General features: G+C 41.7%; 1 protein-coding gene across 18 annotated transcripts in view; it reads left to right on the top strand.

Annotated features, from left to right (window-relative positions):
• The window catches only part of KALRN (kalirin RhoGEF kinase), a 699137-nt gene that overhangs the window by 251143 nt on the left and 427960 nt on the right, over positions 1–20034 (top strand). For all 18 annotated transcript variants that reach the window (XM_021673991.2, XM_021674000.2, XM_064362131.1 and 15 more), the window contains exon 6: positions 15362–15484. In XM_021673991.2, coding sequence (XP_021529666.2) covers positions 15362–15484 — 123 coding nt within the window. The remainder of the gene's footprint in view (positions 1–15361; positions 15485–20034) is intronic.

The raw sequence follows: 20034 nt of genomic DNA, 5'->3' as shown, positions 1-20034 counted from the left end.
CCTGGCTTGGTTGTTTCTGTTTCTCATCTGCTTGACTTGCTGGCTCCTGGATGACCATTCCTTCCCCAGAGGAGGGTAATGAGTGTGTTGCTAGTGCTGCAGGGAATAAAGTGCATCAAGGCACACAGGCTGGAAATAAAATGCAAAAACACCTTATTTAAAGTCTGAAAATATTTATATTAATGACTTGGTGAGATTTTTTATTACATCACTTAACATGCGGAGGGCAAAAGAAAGGAGAGTGGCCTTCTAAGGCTTAGCATTGAGCGTGTGCTTCTCCAGACAGAGCTGAGCTGCAGCTCATCTGTCAAGAACAGTGTGTGATTTTCACATGAAATTTCGCAGTCTTAGTTTCTCTAATCAGACAGCAACTACTTGTTGTGACTGCTAGTTTATCGTCTCTGAACCCAGAGAAAGTGAAAAGAGTCTAGCATGCATTCTGGATCTGCTATGTATCATATGCTATACTCAGCACTTTTCATATATTGTCATATTATGATCCTTGTCTTCTTTGACCCAGACATTTGAAGAGTTTGTGTGAAAAAGGTGGAAGAGGGAATAAATGAAGGAGAAAGTGGAGGCAGAGACCATCATTTGGTGAGAAGTCTGCAATGTGCTAGTTGATTTTTGTTCTATGAGATCAAGGCTGGCTTGGTCTCGCCTTTGCAAGGAGATAAATGCCTGTATATCTGGGAGGGTCTCAGTCTAGACACTCACTTCAGGGTTAACAGCAAATCTGAGCTATCACTCCCCTCCAGTGGTTTCCCAATGCATCTTTTGCCCTTTGTGATCTGGTATCTCCCTATCTCCTACTATCCCTACTTACTGCATAGTTTCTGGGTGGCAACACCTGGACAGCATTTAAAACACAACAGGATTTAGTCAGGCAAAGAAGGTGTAGTTGGAAAGGGCATTTTAATGAGAGGAAGTAGCTTGAGCAAAGGCCTGGAGGTTTAACGAAGCAGCATAAAATGAAGGATATCTCTTATAGTACTTTTCACATTTACTAACATTAACAGAATATTGAATGTGTTTGTCTCCCTCACTAGACCGTGGCCTTGATCTTTTATCACCAGTGTCTAATCCGATTTCTGGAATACAATGAGTGCTCCATAAGTGAATAAAAGATCACACTAAACATCATGAGCATGTAATTCTTGGCATCAGGGTGCTTTGGGCTGCAAGAAACAGAAGATGGACTAAAATTGGCTTAAATATCAAGGAAATATTTCACATTTTAAGTAGTCATTCAGAGACAATATGAGCTTCAAGATTGATGAGTCAGTGCATGCCCATCTTCAGGGACGCAGGATCTTTCTATCTCACTCCTCTGCTGAGATCTCACTGTTCTGCCGAGAGCTTCATCGCAAGCCTGTTTCCCCTCATGGTTCTAAGACAGCTGCCAGTTGTAACAGAGCAAATATGCTTCACTATTCCCAAGTGATAGAGTAGCAGGAGAAGGAAGGAGAAACACAGACACTGGCTTCTCTTTCCCAGAATCCCTAGGCAAATTTCTCCTCAATTTCGTTGGTTCGTACTCATTAAGATTTGCCCAATTCTGAACTTGTAAATGAAAAGGGGAGTGACATTAGTATGACTGGTTTGAACACATGATCTGGGGTGAAAAGTTAGGGAATCAATGTCTAATATACTACTTTAAAAGGAGCGTTCTTAGAGTCTATTATGTTCCATTTTCTCTCTCCGTTCCTCTGGAACTCTTGTATGCCTGCATTAAAACTATACTATCCAACAGAGCAGTCAGTAGCCACCTCTGGCTAATTAAACTTAGTGGGTGCAGCATACACTATTATGGTAATGGATACACTAAAAGCTCCCAGACTTCACCACTGTGCAATCTATCCATGTAACAAAATTGTATTTGTACCCTTTAAACTTATTCAAATAAAAAAATTAGTTAAAAATAAAATTTTTTGTTTCTTTTGTGGTTTCCTTTTTTGAGATGAAGTTTCACTCTTGTTGCCCAGGCTGGAATGCAGTGGTGTGATCCCAGCCAGTGCAACCTCCGCCTCCCGGGTTCAAGCGATTCTTCTGCCTCAGCCTCCTAAGTAGCTGGGATTACAGACATGTGCCACCATACCTGGCTAATTTGTGTATTTTTAGTAGAGACAGGGTTTTGCCATATTGGCCAGGCTGGTCTTGTCCTGACTTCAGGTGATCCACCTGCCTCGACCACCAAAAGTGCTGGGATTACAGGTGTGAGCCACCACACCGGGCTTAAAAATAAAATTTAAAACTCAGTTTCTCTGTTTCACTCGCCACATTTCAAGTATTCAAAAGGCCCCCATACCTAGTGGCAAACCAACTGGATAGGACAGATACCTAACAGGTCTGTCATCACAAAAGGTTGTACTGGACAGCACTGTACTAGATCTTTTAGTTATGTCCCACATCTCTTCTGCTATGTTTTGTGCTTCTATTTACTTTTCAATCTGTGTTTCAGTGTGCTGTTTTCTTTCTTTTTTTTTTTTTTTGAGACAGAGTTTTGATCTTATTGCCCAGGCTGGAGTGCAGTGGCACAATCTCAGCTTACTGCAACCTCCGTCTTCTGCTTTCAAGCAATTTTCCTGCCTCAGCCTCCCGAGTAGCTGGGATTACAGGTGCCCACCACCACGCCCGGCTAATTTTTGTTATTTTAGTAGAGACAGGGTTTCACCATGTTGGCCAGACTGGTCTTGAACTCCTGACCTCGTGATCCACCTGCCTCAGCCTCCCCAAGTGCTGGGATCACAGGTGTGACCCACTGCCCCCAGCCCAGTGTGCTGTTTTCTATTATTTGTTTTCAAGTTCATTCATCCTGCTTGATGCTGCATCTATTCTGCCGTTACACTCATCCAATGAATTCTTAAGTTCAGTATTATATTATGTAGTTCTAAATGTTCATGTGATTCTTTTTATAGATTCTGATTCTCCATTGCAGCATTCCATCTTTTAATCCATTTTGTCACTTTCCCCCCATTTTCTTTAAGATGTAAATCACAGTTATTTTGAAAGTCTTGTGTGCTAATTCACATTAGGATCATCTTCTATTGACTTATTTTTTTGATTATCAGTAACTTTTCCTTGTCTCTTTATATATCTTGTAATTTACATTGTTTAGTGGATATTGTTGATGATACAGTATAGAGGCTCTTGTTAGTTTATCTTTCTCTAAATATTTTAAAGCCTTGTTCTAGAATGCAATTAAATTACAAGAAGATTATCTTGATCCCATTGAGCCTTGGTTTAGATTTTGATATGGTAGGTATATTTGTATCTTTTTATTAATCATAGGGTATAACCCTCATTCTAAAGATGTGGCTCTTAATCCTATAGCCTGGTGTTTTTGGGGTCCCAAATGAATGCCCAGAGAGCTCATGAAAGCCTCTCTACTCTGTTTGAATTACAGCTCCCCACATTTCCCCAGCATTGTGTGACCTCCAAAATTTCTGTTTAGTTCTCAATATGCCCCACCTCTCATATCTGTTCTCTGCTAGACTTTCTGGAGTCTTGTCCTGCATATGCAAAGCTTGGGATTTGGCTGAGGACCTGAGGGAAATTTTACTGAAGATTTTAAGGTAGCTCCTCTATATCTCCCTCCTCTGTAATATTCTGTCACCAATCTCAGCCTCTTTACCAGCCTTTGAACGCTAATATCCATTTTTTACATCCATCAAGACTTGTTGCCCTCCGCTCAGCTTCTGTTTCTCTGCTCTACAGTTAGGAAAATATCCTCAGGGAGAAAGCAGAGGTGAATATGGGACTTAACATGGTATGTTTTTCCTCTTTAAAGGGTCATTGTTCTATATTGGTTATTGGCCAGTGTCTTTCAAATAGTTAATAGACAGTGGGGTTAAATCTGACAGTAGCTACCCAGTCATGGACAGACCATACATAGGTCTCCACATGAACATTTTAAATGCAAGTATATTGAGGTTACCTGGAGGGCTTCTATGGAATCAGAACATCAATGGTAGGGCCTAGGAAGTTTTATGTATGTATGTGTATATATATGTATACACACACACACATACACATACACATACACACTTGTAATTATATTTAATTAATTTAATTAATATATTTATAAATATAGAATTCTTTTTTTTGAGACAGAGTTTCACTCTGTCACCCAGGCTGGAGTGCAGTGGTGCGTTCTCAGCTCACTGCAACCTCTACCTCCTGGGTTCAAGTGATTCTCCTGCCTGAGCCTCCCCAGTAGGTGGGACAATATGTAACTACAGGCACCTGCCACTGTGCCTGGCTAATTTTTTTGTATTTTCAGTAGAGACAGGGTTTCACCTTGTTGGCCAGGCTGGTCTCGAACTCCTGATCTCAGGTAATCTGCCTGCCTCGGCCTCCCAAAGTGCTGGGATTACAGGCATGAGCCACCATGTCCAGCCAGGAAGTTACATTAAAAAAAAAAAAAAAATTCAGATAGTTCTAAATTAAGGCTATGTTTGTGAACTACTATGGTAAACACTAGAGAAATGAGTTTCAAAGAAAAAAGTCAGTATAGGCTTATTTGGTAAAGAAAGGCATCAGGAGGAGATGAGACTTCAATTTGGAAGGATGGGAATAATCTGAAGATTTGAGTATTTAATGGTGGGGGGAAATGTGGACACCAATATGGGGATGGAACGAACATAATAGGGTATGTTTACATGGCAATGAATAAAGCAATTTGGCTGCAAAACATACTTGGTGTAGAACAGTGATGTGAAATAAAAGAATAAGGCAGATTTGGATCAGTCTGGGGTGGGGAGAGGCCTTGAATACCTGGTTAAGAAGATTGGATTTTCGTTGTAGGCATCAGCAACAACAGGGTTTGTTTTTTGTTTCGTTTTTATTATCTTGACTGAGGGAATGACATGGGAAAGAAATGTATTGCAGCAGTGAACCTGATAGGGTCACATGGCTTAGTATAAGGGATAGAATGGAGTGGAGTAAGGGGGCCCAATAGGCAAGTATTTGTAATTGTCTAGGCAGGGTGGGCTGAGGGATGAGTAGCAGCAGCAATGGAAGTAAAGGGCATATTCCAGAGTTATTTGAGAAAATAGAGAAAAAGTTGAGCTCTGAGGGATGATGCAAAGATGTGGGAAGACAGGAAAAGGAAGTAGTTTTGAGATGCTTGTGGAACATCAAAAGGATATTCATATTGAGTCCATAGATACTGTCTTAGATTGTTTTCTGTTGCTATAAAATAATGCCTGAGACTAGGTAATTTGTAGAGAAAGATTTATTTAGCTCGTGGTTCTGGAGGCTGGGAAGTCCAAGAGCATATAGTATCCTGTGAGGATCTACTTGCTACATCATGACATGGCAGAGGGCACCACATGTTGAGACAGGGCAAGTGTGCTAGCTCAGGTTCCTCTTCCTCTCTTTCTAAAGCCACTAATTCCATCATGGGGGTCCCACTTTGATGACCTCATCTAATCCTAATTACCTCCCAAAGGCCTCCCCTCCAAATGCCATCAACATATGAACCTGGGGATTAAGTTTCCAACACATGAAATTTGGGGGCACATTCAAACCATAGCAGGTACCATGTGACTGTGGATAGTCCAGGATTTAAGTGTATATTTGGGAGATAATTTAATGGTTTAAAAGCATGACTTTTGGAGTTATGCAGACCTAGATTTGAGTCTTCAGTATGCCATCCAGAATGTGTGACCATGACCAAGTTACTTAATCTCTCTGAATCTGTTTCTCTACCTAAAAAAAAACAAACGGTGATTATGGTATCTATTCCTCATAAGGCTGTTATGAGGATTGAGATAATATGTGTAACCCTCATTGTGTAGATCCTGATGTATTTATTCTTGTCAGTTATCTGGGAAGTTATGGTTAGACAGCATCATGAAACAGGAAATTGCATGGGGATTTAGGTTCAGATGGATACTTTATCACTTACAAGCTGTGTGATCTTAGGCAATTTATTTGACCTCTTAATACTGAATTTTCACCGTGTTTAAAATGGAATTAACAATACCTTCTTTGTAGCATTATTGCAAGGATTATGTGACATAAACTATGAAGACTCTTGGCACAGCACATGAAATAGGAAATAGTGTTGTGAAGTTGTGGGCCCAGGTGGATATTCACATGGACAGGGTTTGATGGACAAAGGGTAAAGGGCTGAGGTCCGTCTTTAGATTTTCACAGTCGGCTGTGAGGGACACAAAAGGAAGCCACAAAGGGGCAGCCAGGGAAGTGAGAAGTAAGTTTGGATAAGTCAATATAGGATTGGAGGATTGGTAAGCTTTCAAAATTAGAGTTTTCCTATCATTTTTGTTATGCTGAGACTAGATATGATGTGTCAAGGAAGAAAATTTAAGTATGTGAAAGCAGTGGTTCTCTAGAGAAAATGTTCACAAGTCTAGAGACTTGTGAAAGCAGGAAGAGAAGCTCATCATGTCTGCAGCCAGATGGGCTGCTGCTGAAAATTGCCAGGTCTTGGAGGGCAGACAGGGTGGAATTTCAGAAAGGGCTGCCCAAGGTCAAGGTGAATGAGAACTGACAGAATAAAGAATTAAGAGACTAGGAGGTGACTGGTTTTCATCGTGAGTTTCAAGTCAAGAAAGTAGTAAAAGCAACCATATTTTAAGGGCCGAAGGAGGAAAAACAAAGGCAGCAGGGCAGAACACACTTCTGAAAGTTTGGTGATGAAGAGAAGGAGAGACAGAATGAAGCTCTGAGCTTGTTGGAGGATCGTAGCAGCTGGGTTAAGAGCATCAACACTAGACCTCCTGGGTTTGAAACTTTGACTCTGACATTTATTAGCTATGTGGCTTTGGACAACTTAATTAATTTCTTTTTGCCTTAGTTTCCTAATTCAAACAATGGAGATGATGATGTCGAGTGTTAATATTGAGGAGATAATTATGAGGTTATTAGGAGGATTAAGTGAGTTAATATATATAAAGCGCTTAGTACAGTACCTGTCACATAGTGACCATTTAACAAATCTTAGTTGTTGGGATTGTTGTAACCATCATCGTTATTGATGTTATGGAGGTAACACTAACATATGCCATGGAGATAAATTGTTATAGAGAGAAGGGAAGAGGAAGAAAAAGAAGACAAGAGGCTTAGTACTGTTGTAGGTATAGTTTGGTTCTAAAATATGAACACAACACCTACCAGGGAGTCTTCTTAGGTCCTACTAAACACTCAGCCTAAGAGACTACCATGGGCCATCTTGGGTACTGATCTACTGAGAATGATATAAGATGGGAACCACAGCTTGCCAGCAGAGCAGGGCTTGCAGCAGTTCAGCTCAGCCATTGACCTAGGTGCAAGGAGATAAGATCTGCATTGGGCAGCTGCAGGAGCTGCCATGGCTTCTAAGCTCCATGCCTCATAGGAACCAGTATTTTTGGTAACAACTCCATTGGCACAGCTTCCAGAGTTTCTGGAATGAACATTGCAGTTATAAAAATCACCACCTCAGGGATGTCCAAGGTATGATGTACCCATCAGGTATTTGCAGTTCTCTTATAGTTCCTCCAAATCCAGATGAAACGGGGTATTTTTACCATAAGAAACATGATTTAGCAACATGTTGGCACGTGCTATCTTTTATCTGTTTTCAGGGAAGTTGAACTTGGATGTTAACTGAAGGTCAAATTAGCATGCAAGAGGGGAAAGGGTTTTGTTAACCCTTTGCTCATAGTGGGATATTTGGCTATTTTACAGAGAAATCAGACCTGTTCTAGATTGTGAGCAACATGTAAGGGTGTTAGACATGGGATTTGAGATTTAAGGAATGTGGGTTATGGAAGGTGTAAGAAATGAGTTAGGGGATCTGTAGCATGTTTACAGGTCAGAGACACGGCCTGGTCAGTGAAATGTTTGGCTTCCTGGCCAGTTACTGAGGATATGGTGAAAGTGTCTCCCAGGTAACCAGGCTGTGCTGTCCTTCCTTGAGCAGACTGGATTTATGACAAAAGACAAAAATGGCTTCTCTTTTACACAATATATGAAAGTATGCCAACTGACATGCCAAAAATACTAAGGAAGCAAGCAGAGCTTCAAGAGATACTTATTACCCCTACAGCTTTTCAGGCCCATATCCCAACTGCCTCCCCTGTCTGTAGATGTCAGCGTAATGATCTCTTCAGAACCTGAATACTCTGTGGCCTGCAGGGTTTGCAGGTTATGAAAACGGTGAGATATCACATTCTTCAGTGAGGAATTCTTGGAACCTGGAGATAACTCCACATTTTGGGTTTCTTTATGGTTTTTTTCCTCCCTCTCCACCTTTCTTTCTTTCTTTTTTTTTTTTTTCCAGAAAACTAGCAAAGTTCAATTCTAGGAGAGTGGATAACTGAAAACCAAGAAGGGTCTTGAGGGTCCTGGACCAGATTATACACATGTGAGCTCTGTGTATTGTCCTATTTGCACAAGAACATGTGTCCTGGGTCAGTCCAAGTTCCATGAAGGCAAAGTTGTGAAGTGAGGGGATTTTGCCTTTGATTCTCACTTCTATTTTTAGGGCCTCTATCCTCTCTAGGACCTCTCTGCCACTTGGTGGATCTCATTCCTGGGCCATGTTCACAAAGGGCCTTGTCCCCTTACTAAACTGTTTCTATATTCAGGATAAACTAATTCCAGGAGGGATTGCAGGAAAAATTGCATTTTAATAGGCGTCTCACCTGAGTGAAAAACTGTTAAGAGCCAAAGGGACTGAGTCTCTAATAGTGAGAGTTGAGGTGTGGCAGAAAGGGTGGGGAAGGGAGAGTTTAGAAGCAAGGCAGGAGGAAGTAAGATCCCTGGTCAGGCCACTCAGGGACAGCAGGAAGGCACCAGTGTCCTCGGGCAGAGCCCTGAGAGAGTGTGTGGGCTTCTGAGTCTTCTGTGGGCAAGGGCACCCACTCTGAGTGTGTGAAAGTGGAGATGGTGGAAGGATGGACAGGCACCTTTGGGCTATGTCTGTGCAGTTTCCTGTGGTCACTCTGGGGGTGCATGTCTAGGTGGGTAGGCTTTGGATGTGTTTGCATATGAGTTGCAGGTGTGATTCTCCATCTACTGCAATCTTAAATTCACTTTCATCTGTTATTTACTATAATGAAAACATTTGGGAAATATGTGCAATAGAATATGCTCATATGTAGATTTTAAAATCTATCATATATGTAGCACTTAACAAAGCATTTTTATAGCCATCATTTTATTTGAATCTCCTTGATATCCTAAAGTTTAAGTAGTTTAAATTGTTACCCACATTTTACAGATAAGGAACTGAGTTTCAGACCAATGATAAAACTTGCCAAAGTGTATACAGCAGAGTCTGAACTGATTTGAATTCTGTTCCTTGCACTCTAACACACATAAAATTTTATTTTGGAATTAACTGGACAGCTGGTTTCCCAGATATAGCAATGTTCACCTGCACAGAGGTTATTAGTGCTCTCTAGGGCACAAGATTTTATGGATGGGCGACTGTAGTGTACAGAGGGTATAGTGAACATGATTGATATTGGGGTGTGCATATTTAGGCAAAGAAAAGCCACTGGTTGTCTTCTGTCCTCTTAATCAGCTCATCAAAGCCGAATAGGAACCTCTTTAATACCAATGTAATCTATAATTAGAGTATAAGATACTAACGATAGTAAGGTGGTTTGAAAGTTAAAACTCTAAATCAGATACTATTGCTAAATTTGGCAAATTAAGGAAAATAAACACAAGATTCTTAATATACTTGCCCTGTGAAATAGTTTATGCTTCATTAAAAACAGAACAATAATAACATTTTAGCTATTCTTATTAAAAGAAAAAGGAGAAAAAAGTTTGTTTGTTTTCCTAATTTGCATTTAAATAGATTCATTTAACATTTACTATTTATTAAGAACTAGATTTGTATATTTTCACTGGATTTTAGCCAGCAGAAAAAAAAATTACTTAGCTTGGTTAAAAACAAAACCCCAAAAAGAAAGGGAAAGAAAAAACCCAAATGGCTTACATAACATCTATCTTCTTAATGAGACAAAACTATTCTGATTTCAAAGAGATACAATTTTATTATTTAGACATGAACTTTCCTCTTTGTAGAATTTTTTGTTATATTACATTTTGTTGAACCCACCATTTGTAGCTTCTCAAAAAACAAAGACATATTAAAAAGTTTGAAGGCACTTTGGAGATATTTTTAGTTTAAATGCCCTAGCTGGAAGGGAGCTTAGAAAGAGTCCACTTATCTGGAGATTAGCAAAGGAAGAACCTATGACCAACTCATAGTATTCATTTATTCATTCAGTGAGTATTTATTGAGAGAACTAGAGCTATTTGAATAGCTCTAGTATTTATTTGAGAGAACTAGAGCTATTTGTCCCCAGACACCTGGCACTCCATCATGGTGGGGCAAGCAGTGAAGGAAGGGGAGAAAAAGGAGGAGGTGGAGGAGTGGAAGCAGGCTAGGTATTGGCAGGGGAATGTTCCCATTGCGGAATAGCACCTTACCCCAGCTGGAGTACCACAGTGCCCTTGCAGCTACCTTTTAGGGATAACTGCCCTGTGGAGCCCAGGCAGAGAAAGTCTTACAGCCATATGAACAGGAGGCAGGCAGTGTCCCTAAAGCCTGGCTCAGTGGGCACTCAGTGAATGTGGCCTTGGGTAGAATAAATTAAATCTACACCTTTGACTTTATATCCCTGAACCTGTTTTCCTGTCTGTGAAGTGGGCCTGATGATTGCACCCTGTGGGATTGTTTTATGGATGCAATGTAATGTTGAAGGGTGAATGGACATTTTGAACTCTAAAGCATCACACCATTGTCAGGGCTGAGACTAAGAAGCTTCCTTTCTTTTTATTTTATTTTAATTTTTGAGATGGAGTCTTGCCTGGGTTGGAGTTCAGTGACACGATCTTAGCTCATTGCAACCTCCACCTTCTGGGTTCAAGCAATTCTCCTGCCTTAGCCTCCTGAGTAGCTGGGATTACAGGCACCTGCTACTATGCCCAGAAGCTTCCCTTCTCTGGCTATAAAACAATGTCGTTTTTCTCACTGACATTATTTTATTCAAAAAGATAAAAATTTAAGTTGTAGCATTGAGTATATCTTTTGATCCAGGAGAATCAACAAAACCATTTTTTATTTTGGGTGGGGAAAAATGCATTCCATAAGTTTCCGAATTGAGCCTATTATAAACTAGGATGCTTACCTCCATTCTGCAAACCACTATCTCTTGCAAATGAGGAGAAGACAGAAATGAAATTACTTTTCCACAGTCTCATATGGAGTTAGTGACAGAGCTGGGTCTGGAACCGGCCTAGTCCTCATCTCACTTGACTGTATATATACATGCACATGCATGCATGGATGCACACACACATTCTGCCTCTGCCGCCAGTTCCACTGAATGCAACAGAGATGACTATGACCCTTACAGACAGTCAGGCTTGCAAGAGTGAGGATTATATGTAAGTAGGTAGCAAGTTTAGGCCCAGAGAAGACTTGTGATTGTCCCTTAGGAAACCCTGGTTCCTGATATCACATGAGACCATCTAGTTCCCAGAGCAGGTCTTTTTCTCTTTACTGAGATGTGTGTCACCTTTTTGGAGCACCACCTCCAGTGAAAGCTAAACTTTTCCAGAATGTCGCAGACCCCAGTGAGAAGCTTGTATGCTCCAAATGTAAGAGGCAAAATCAGTTGGGATGGCATGGATGCAGACCTCATTCTGTAAAAAGCTGATTCAGCAAAGTGCATAGTTCTGTCAGCACCTTCAACTCTCACCTGTCTTTAACTCATTTTTGTATTCCTTTCCACCCTAATTGGCCCGTGCTCAGCTTTCCCTACCCTGTGATCTGGTGCTGAGCAATCTACTCATTCTGGTGCCAGCACATAACTCAGCTGCTTATTTGCATATCTAAATCATCATTTTAACATAAAATACAGGGAAGGTCACTTATCGGCCCCTGAGATATCCAAGAAAGTGTATGGAGTGAGTGCTTTTCATCACAAGTTCCAAGGACTTCAGGCATTTCAGACTTTCATTAGCCTTATTGATTCTTTTGTCAATAAAGAAAAGAAATGAGAAATTATTTTAAAATGGGACTGGGAGGCAGAATTTTAAAGATAAAAATTACAGAATGAGAGTCCTCTAAACTCCTGGGGCACCTGTCTTCTTTTCCTTCTTGTCCTTAATAATAATTAAAGAAGAAAAAAAAAAAGCTATGACCAAATGCCTGTAATGTGAGGGTGGTGGAGGCTGGAGAACCCAGGATAGTGCACACAGCACAAATATCGACCCAGCCTCTACAGGAGCCCCAGCCTGAAATAAATCCTCTGGCACTCAGAAGTAAAGAATGGTCCTTTCCTCCTTTCTTTACTGTTGGTATAGCTTGATGGAAGTGTAATTCAAAAGGGAGAATAATCTCCAAATCATGTGCATTTGCTTTTGGAAGGTGATGTTTTTATACTTAAGTGTGAGTTGTTACAGCCCTGATGTCTCTCTCCTGACCTTCAGACACAAATCTAACTGCCTACTGGATACCTTCCCTTGAAACTCTCATATGCCTCCCAAACTCAGCACATCTAAAACGGAACATAATATTTCCCACCCAAGCTTTTTATCTTACTCTTGTCGTGGTACTTTTTATCACCAGGACTCAGGGTGCCATGCCAGAAACCTGACTGTTCTACCTCTTCCCCACCTTTTCCTCTCTAAACGACCAAGTCCTCAATAATGCTCCCAGTAGCTCTCAAATCTGCCCATTTCTCAGACTCTACTGCCACTCCCCAATCCAAGATTCCAGGTCTGCACCCTCATCAGGATTTCTGTGGCAGCCTTCTAACCATTTTCCATTCCTTTCCAGTCCACATCCCTCGCTGCCATCAAAGCTCACTTCACACTTCACTACTCAGCTTAAAACCTTCCACCAGCACCTGGCAGCTGACAATGTGTGGTGCAGGTTTCCTGAAGCCTGTGTGCAGGGCTCTTTGTGGTCAGCCTGTCCCAGCTACCTCCCCAGCCACATCTCCTCCCTGATGCCAGGCTCCAGAAACACAGCTGAGGAGCCTTCACTGTCCTCGACACACTGAGCTGCCCCCAGTTCTGCCGCGTTGTCTGAGCATGCATCCCACTGACCTTCACTTAGCTGATTACTACCTGAATCAAGGCTCAATTCAGATGTCACCTACTCTGAGAAGCCTTCTCTGTTCTTCCCCATCCCATTCCCTCAAGGATAGGTGAGGTGCCTTCCTCTGTGCTCCCTCAACAGCCAATATTCAACTTATCAGTAGATTTTTTTAGCTGTAATTTTAATCACATTGTGTGCCACATTGTACTAAAGTTGTATCTGAGTCCATGTCAACTTTCCACATTAGCCTTTAAGCCACCAATACTCAAGAACCATATTTTAGTCATTTTTTCCTCATGTGACCTCCAGTGGTGCCTGGCACATGGCAAGTGTCCCATAAATATTGGTTGAATGTAATTGAAATAGTCAATTCACTTCTCTGTTAAAGGGACATAATTGGATAAGCCTGCAGTTCTGGCTCTGGAAAGCTGGCGCAATCGTGGCTGCTTCTTAGCCTGCTTCTGTGCTCAGCTCCTTCCTGCTGTACTCTGCAACTAGGCCACAGCCTTTAGTCCATCCCAAATGAAGTGTAAGGCTTAAGTAGTGCAGCTCTCTTTTCCAGATGTATTTTTTCACACCTTTCCTGGCTTTCACTGACTTAGCCAATGTTTTTTGGTCCCCAGCATGTGTGAGTCACTGATCTGGAATGATGAGGAGCCTCAAGCTGTGGCACATTGGAAATGGTTGAGTTTCCAGGTCCTCACCCTCATCAGGATTTCTGTAGCAGCCTCCTAAGCATTTTCTCTTTCCTTCTAGTTCACATCCCTCTGGGGAAGAGAAACTGTAAGGGACATGTGATTGCTGCCTTCAAATATTTAAAGGGCTGCCTTAAAGAGAAAAAAGTAGAATTTTCTGTTCTAGACAGAAAATTACAGAAAGTCCAACTTAAACTGTCTTGAATAATAAAGAAGATTTCTTGGCTCAGGTCCAAGGAAGTCCAGAGACAAAGTGGATACCAGACAAGGCTCAGCCAGGGCTCTGCCTGCTTCCTGCAGTTGTCTTGGCTCCACCCTTTCTCTACTCATTGGCTTCACCCTCAGGCTGCCAAAAGAATGGCTGCAGCAATTTGAGGTCAGAGCTACATACAACAATACTAGAGGAAGAGAAGCCATAACTAAAGAACTAGGATTCTGTTTTCCTAGAAGTGTCTAGCAAACTTCACTCATGTTTTATTGTGCAAAATTGAATCACATCCTTATATCTGAGACAGTCGCGTTAGTTGGGAAATGTCATGCACTGGTTGGCTTAGGTCTGGTGTCCTGAAGAGCCAGAGGTTCTGGTCAGCTCCCACTGAAGTATGCAGGCCGCCTGGAAGTGGGCTGGATACCTAAGTGAAAACAGGGTACGGAGCTAGGAGGAGGAAAATGGCTCAATGCCCACTGTGCTAGCACCAGGCAGTACTTACATTACCCTTAAAACTCTGATCTGGCCAGGTGCGGTGGCTCACGCCTGTAATCCCAGCACTTTGGGAGGCCGAGGCGGGTGGATCACGAGGTCAAGAGATCGAGACCATTCTGGTCAACATGGTGAAACCCCGTCTCTACTAATACAAAAAATTAGCTGGGCATGGTGGCGCGTGCCTGTAATCCCAGCTACTCAGGAGGCTGAGGCAGGAGAATTGCCTGAACCCAGGAGGCGGAGGTTGCAGTGAGCCGAGATCGCGCCATTGCACTCCAGCCTGGGTAACGAGCGAAACTCCATCTCAAAAAAAAAAAAAAAAAAAAAAAAAAAAAAACTCTGATCTTCTGGTTCCCAGTGGGTTATAGCAGAAAACCTGGAATTGTGAGGCTGTAGAGTTATGAGAAAAGTTGATTCAGTTTGGAATCAATTCAACATTGTGTGTGGCTGGGCAGTGTATAAGGGGGGCAGGGGCAGGTAAGGATGTCCCTGTTGCTTGCTTCAGGGATTTCTCCCTTCTAGTGCAGTAGGAGATACATTAAGCCTCCCAGCTTGTCTCCTCAGCACCTGTCCCCAAAGCAAGCAAGCTGGGAATGGTAAACAGCTTCCTCTCCCATATGCCAATTACCTCAATCATTTTCTCTTTTTCCCTTAGGCTCTGTAAAGCAACACACTGGGTGCTGGTGGGTTCTTAAGCTACAAGTGAGAGCTCTTCTGAGAAATTAGGCTGTGGCCAACCCCTACGACAACTCTGAGACTCAGAACATAACTGGTTCTCACTGAGCACCAGCAGGAGAGCTTTTTTCCCTTCCACTAGTTCTGAAAGTTTTGCCCTATTTGACCCATGACCATTCTGATTACGTTGTGCCTTCTTGTCCCCTCTAGATGTTCGACTGGATAAGCCACAACAAGGAGTTATTCCTCCAGAGCCACACAGAGATCGGAGTCAGCTACCAGTATGCCCTAGACCTCCAGACGCAGCACAATCACTTTGCCATGAACTCCATGGTGAGCTGAGGGGCTGTTAGCACTGCCTCTGGGAGTGGGAGTGTGGGGAGAAGGGGGAGGAGGGACAGAAACAGACTTTCCACCCAAGGAAGAATGAAGAACTGTGAACATGCGGACCCTTTGGTGTTCTGTTTGTTGGAATGGGGATGAGTGTAGGGCATGTGGCCAACCAGCTGTTCCTGCAGTAGATTATGCCTCTAGATCCCGCTTTACACAGTGAAAGAATGGACCTGGGGTTGTAGGATGCACTGGCTCAGCTCGAGTCTAGAAGGGCGAGTACCAGTTCCACTTCACTGACTTAGCCAACCTTTTTTGGTCCCCAGCATGTGTGAGTCACCGAGCTGGGATGGTGAAGGGCCTCAAGCTGTGGCACATTGGAAATGGCTGAGTGACCTGGGGCTGTTTAAACTGGGGAAGAGAAACCCTAGCGGACATGTTGGAATATTTAAAGGGCTACCTTAAAGAGAAAAGAGTAGAATTGCTCTATGTTTCTTTAGAAGGCAGAAATGTTCAGGGGATGGCAGTTTGAGCAGGAGGCAGGGCATGGCTCAGAGAGGGAGGTGGGGTGGGTTGCAGTGGGAGGTAATGAGCTCTCCGTGTTGGGGAGGGTTCAGGCAGATGCCGAATTCAGAGAGGGATGTTTGCTAACTGTGTGGCAGGATAGAATTTACTTTGCCTCTCTATGCTTCAGTTTCCTTATTTATAAAATGAAAATAATAATAGTTACCATATAAGGTTGTTGTAAGGATTTAATGTGTTAACTGTAAAACAAGAACGGTGCCTGGCATATAGTAAGTCATCAGTAAATGCTGGTGTTATGATAATAATAATGATGGAGGAGTTCAGTCCAGATGACCACTCTTATCCCCCACAAACCTAACACTTTGGGATATATTTTTGTTTTTCTGAGTGGTTACCCCAAGATTTTATTTCAAAATTGTGTCTGCTCTTTGAAGCCATTATATTTCAAACTCCTGCAGCCTTAAAATGGCTCTCTCTGTCTCCTCTGCCAGCTCTTCCTACTTGAATTATTGGCCCAGAAGAATATCTCCACCATTCGTCATATATCTGAAAAACAAAGACACCTTATCATTATAGCTGGTGATGTTGGGAGTGGGGCAAATTTAGAAAAACAGAAACAAGGAGAATCACAGAGGCCACGAAGGAAGAGAATTTCATTTTCTACCAAGCTCTTTTAAATATGCTATGCACTGAAGTTCACACACTGGAGAAGGAATATTTTAGGTTGGTGCAAAAGTAATTGTGCTTTTGCCATTACTTTTAATTAAATAATTCTGGCCTCAAGTTGTTCAGTGTCTAGCTAGAGAAGAAGAACTTCAGACAATCATGGTGCAGCTTGATATTGCAGTAATAGATATGCTGAGTTAACTAAGAACCTTAAAATCTCAGTGGTTGAAAACAACCGAGGTTTATTTATTGCTCCTACCACACACCCATCCCTAGCTTGTAGGAGCTCTGCTTATCATAGCCACCCAGGGAGACTTGGGCTGATGGTGTAACCACCAGCTCAGATTTGCCAGCTCAGATGCTGCCAGCCTTGCCAGACAAAGCATGTACCCAAGGACACATGCTGGCTCTGAAACCTTCCAACTAGAAGTGACACATTTGCTCACATTCCATTGGCCAACACAAATCACAGAACCATGTCTAATTTGAAGTGGCTGGGGACATCGTGCAGTCCTATCACATGCTGGGAAGGAGGGAGCAGGATGGTTGTGAACAGCTCTAATGACTACCACACTGAAGGATGTTAGGTAGAGGTGAACATCATGAGACTTGCATAGAAAGAGCACTCTGGCTGTAGAGATGAAGATTGTGAGACTAGGGAGGGAAATCATTAACACTGATTGTGTTATCAGTCTTGGCCACAACATCAGTCTTGTGTCTTCATCTAAATGTAAAGACTCATTCCTTCCCATTAGTCTCTTGTGGATATTTCTTATCTCTGTCTCACTTTAGTGTAGAGTAGCAAAGCAATTGATCACAGGTGATTAAGAATGTGAACTCAAATCTAGTCAAGTTTGATTATTTGTGTGCCCTGTGGATTTTCCCTGGTGAGCTTTACAAATACTGTGACAGAATTGTCACATCACCCAACCACCTGGCCCTAAGGCAGACAAACTCATTTTAATAAGAAACAAAGACAACCATAATTAGGGAGGTAAGATCATCACTAAGCCCCTAGAAACAGTGACTGCAAGGTTAAAAGAGCCTTTGGTTTTGAATTATCTGTACAACTGCTCTTCTCTGCTAGTGTGGATAACAGAGTTAACAGCACATCAAAATCCCTTCTTCTGACAGATTACTGTTGAAGTCTCCATTTTTTAGGACAAAAATAAGGGAGAAAATTTACTGAAGGGAAGTAACTTCTGGAACTGGGAGAGAGAAGAGATGTAGTATACAACAACCAATTAGTGTTTCCCGGCCCATCTTGTAGCTTCCCTCACTGTGAATGCACACAGCGCTCAGAGGCCCCCTTGGCCTGATTAGGCTGGATCTTCTTGTGGCTTCAGGGTGAGGGAAGGGAAATCCCAGTGTTGTTGGATTAAGTTACCTGGGCTCCTGTGCTTGATAAACATGGCCTGGTGCTTTTATTACATGGGAGGTTTAAGGTTTGTTATTAAAAGAAACTTCCTGCAAAAAGGGATGTCAGCATCCCAAGCAGGTGAAAGGAGGGAATTACAGATTCCTTTTCTCTGGCCTGAGTGGTGGATGTTGCTGCCAAGAAACAGATGTATGCAAGTGGCTATTACTCAAACTCAATGACTACAGGAATGATCAGTTACTCAGGGGAAGTGGGAATGTGGATTGTTCTGTAAATTCACTGCAGCATTTCTGTTCTTGGAAACTATACACATGCATATACATATGCCCACACATCCATTCATGTAAATGTAAATATAGCGTACTTTGTTTTAGGCTGCAGGTAAGTCTTTTGTTATTGAATCTTGTTTTACCACAGGGAAATAGGCCAACAGTTCCTTATGTTTCAGGGAGTTCACAGATCCCTTTGAAATCAAATGAAGGTTATGAATCCTCTCTTCAGAGACATATATGCATAAACACATTTTTTAGACAGTTTCCAGAGATTCAGGGGAATCCTAAAACCTGTCAATCAACCTCCCCAACTTAAGGTCCTAAGAACCTTATCACTTCTTTATTCACTCATTCAACAAATAATTAAGGATCAGACATTGTGTTGGATACTGAGGATATAGTGGTGAACAAGACAGAGATGATTATGTCTCATGGAGAGTCCATTGGGGAGATAGATGTGAAGGATATAATCTCACAAATAAATATATGATTACCCAAATTGATAAGTCTTATGTTAGAAGAGTAAGGGATGTTATGACGGAGTTTAAGAAAAGGGCCCAATTTAGATGGGGGGTGGTCATGTACATTTTTCAATCAACAATCTGCATTGACTTAATGTTGATTGTTCATTCATTAATAGTAATTAATGACCTGTGAATTGAAGTGACTATAAAGTACCAAAGAACTTACAATTTAAAGAAGTCCTAGGTATATCATTTTGTCAGTGAAAATGATCAACTAATAACTTACCTGTTCAGTTTTATTTTCACATGTCAGGTGTTTATACATTAGTTAAAGACCCAACTCCTGCAAAGGTGACCATTACTGAGAATATTAATTTTCTGGGGCCGCCATAACAATGTCACAGACTGGGTGGCTTGAACCACAGAAAGTTGTTTACTCACAGTTCTGGAATCTAAAAGCTCAAGATCAAGGTGATGGCAGGTTTAGTTTCTCTTGAGGCCTCTCTTCTTGGCTTGCAGATGGCTACCTTCTCACTGTGCTTCACATGGCCTTTTCTTGGGCGCACACACCCCTCGTATCTCTCTGTATGTCTTAATTTCCCCTTTTTATATAAAGATACTACTCAGATTGGATTAGCTCACACCCTAATGGGCTCATTTTAACTTAATTACCACTTTAAATACCCTATCTCTTTGCAGCGAGCCAAGATTGTGCCACTGAGTGCCTGGCGACAGAGCAAGACTCTGTCTCAAAAAAAAAAAAAAAAAAAAAATACCCTATCTCCACATGCAGTCACCTTTTGTGGTACTTAGGGGTTAGGGCTTCAACATATAAATTTTGTGGTTATACAATTAAGTCTGTAATATAAAGAAATAATTGCATATCATTAAATCACAGAAGAAAAATCAGAAATTTGCTAAATTTTCTCTATGAATTGGTACCTGGAGAGGCCATCAATTATTAACATACCAAAAGTGTGGGAGTGATACCTTACTAAATATGGTACATAAATAAAATGAAAAAAAGTCAAAATTGGTTGATCTTTAGATTTTTTGTCATAACATGTGTTTTTGAATTTCCCACTGGGAAATCCTGTTCTTTTGATCTTCAATTAATAATAATAACAACAATAACAACCCACCTACCTAAACGCAGTAGGAAAATATTCTGTTGCTTCTTACAGTGCCTTAGAAAACCACCTTTCCTGAACTCTTTGGAGCCTTCCTCTTTTTAAATTCTGCCTTCTG

This window comes from Aotus nancymaae, unplaced genomic scaffold, assembly GCF_030222135.1.
Source record: "Aotus nancymaae isolate 86718 unplaced genomic scaffold, 86718_ANA_hifiasm-v0.15.2.pri h1tg000046l, whole genome shotgun sequence".
Taxonomy (NCBI): Eukaryota; Metazoa; Chordata; class Mammalia; order Primates; family Aotidae; genus Aotus; species Aotus nancymaae.
Note: the sequence above shows the minus strand (reverse complement) of the source record. Positions and strands in the feature narration are given on the sequence as shown.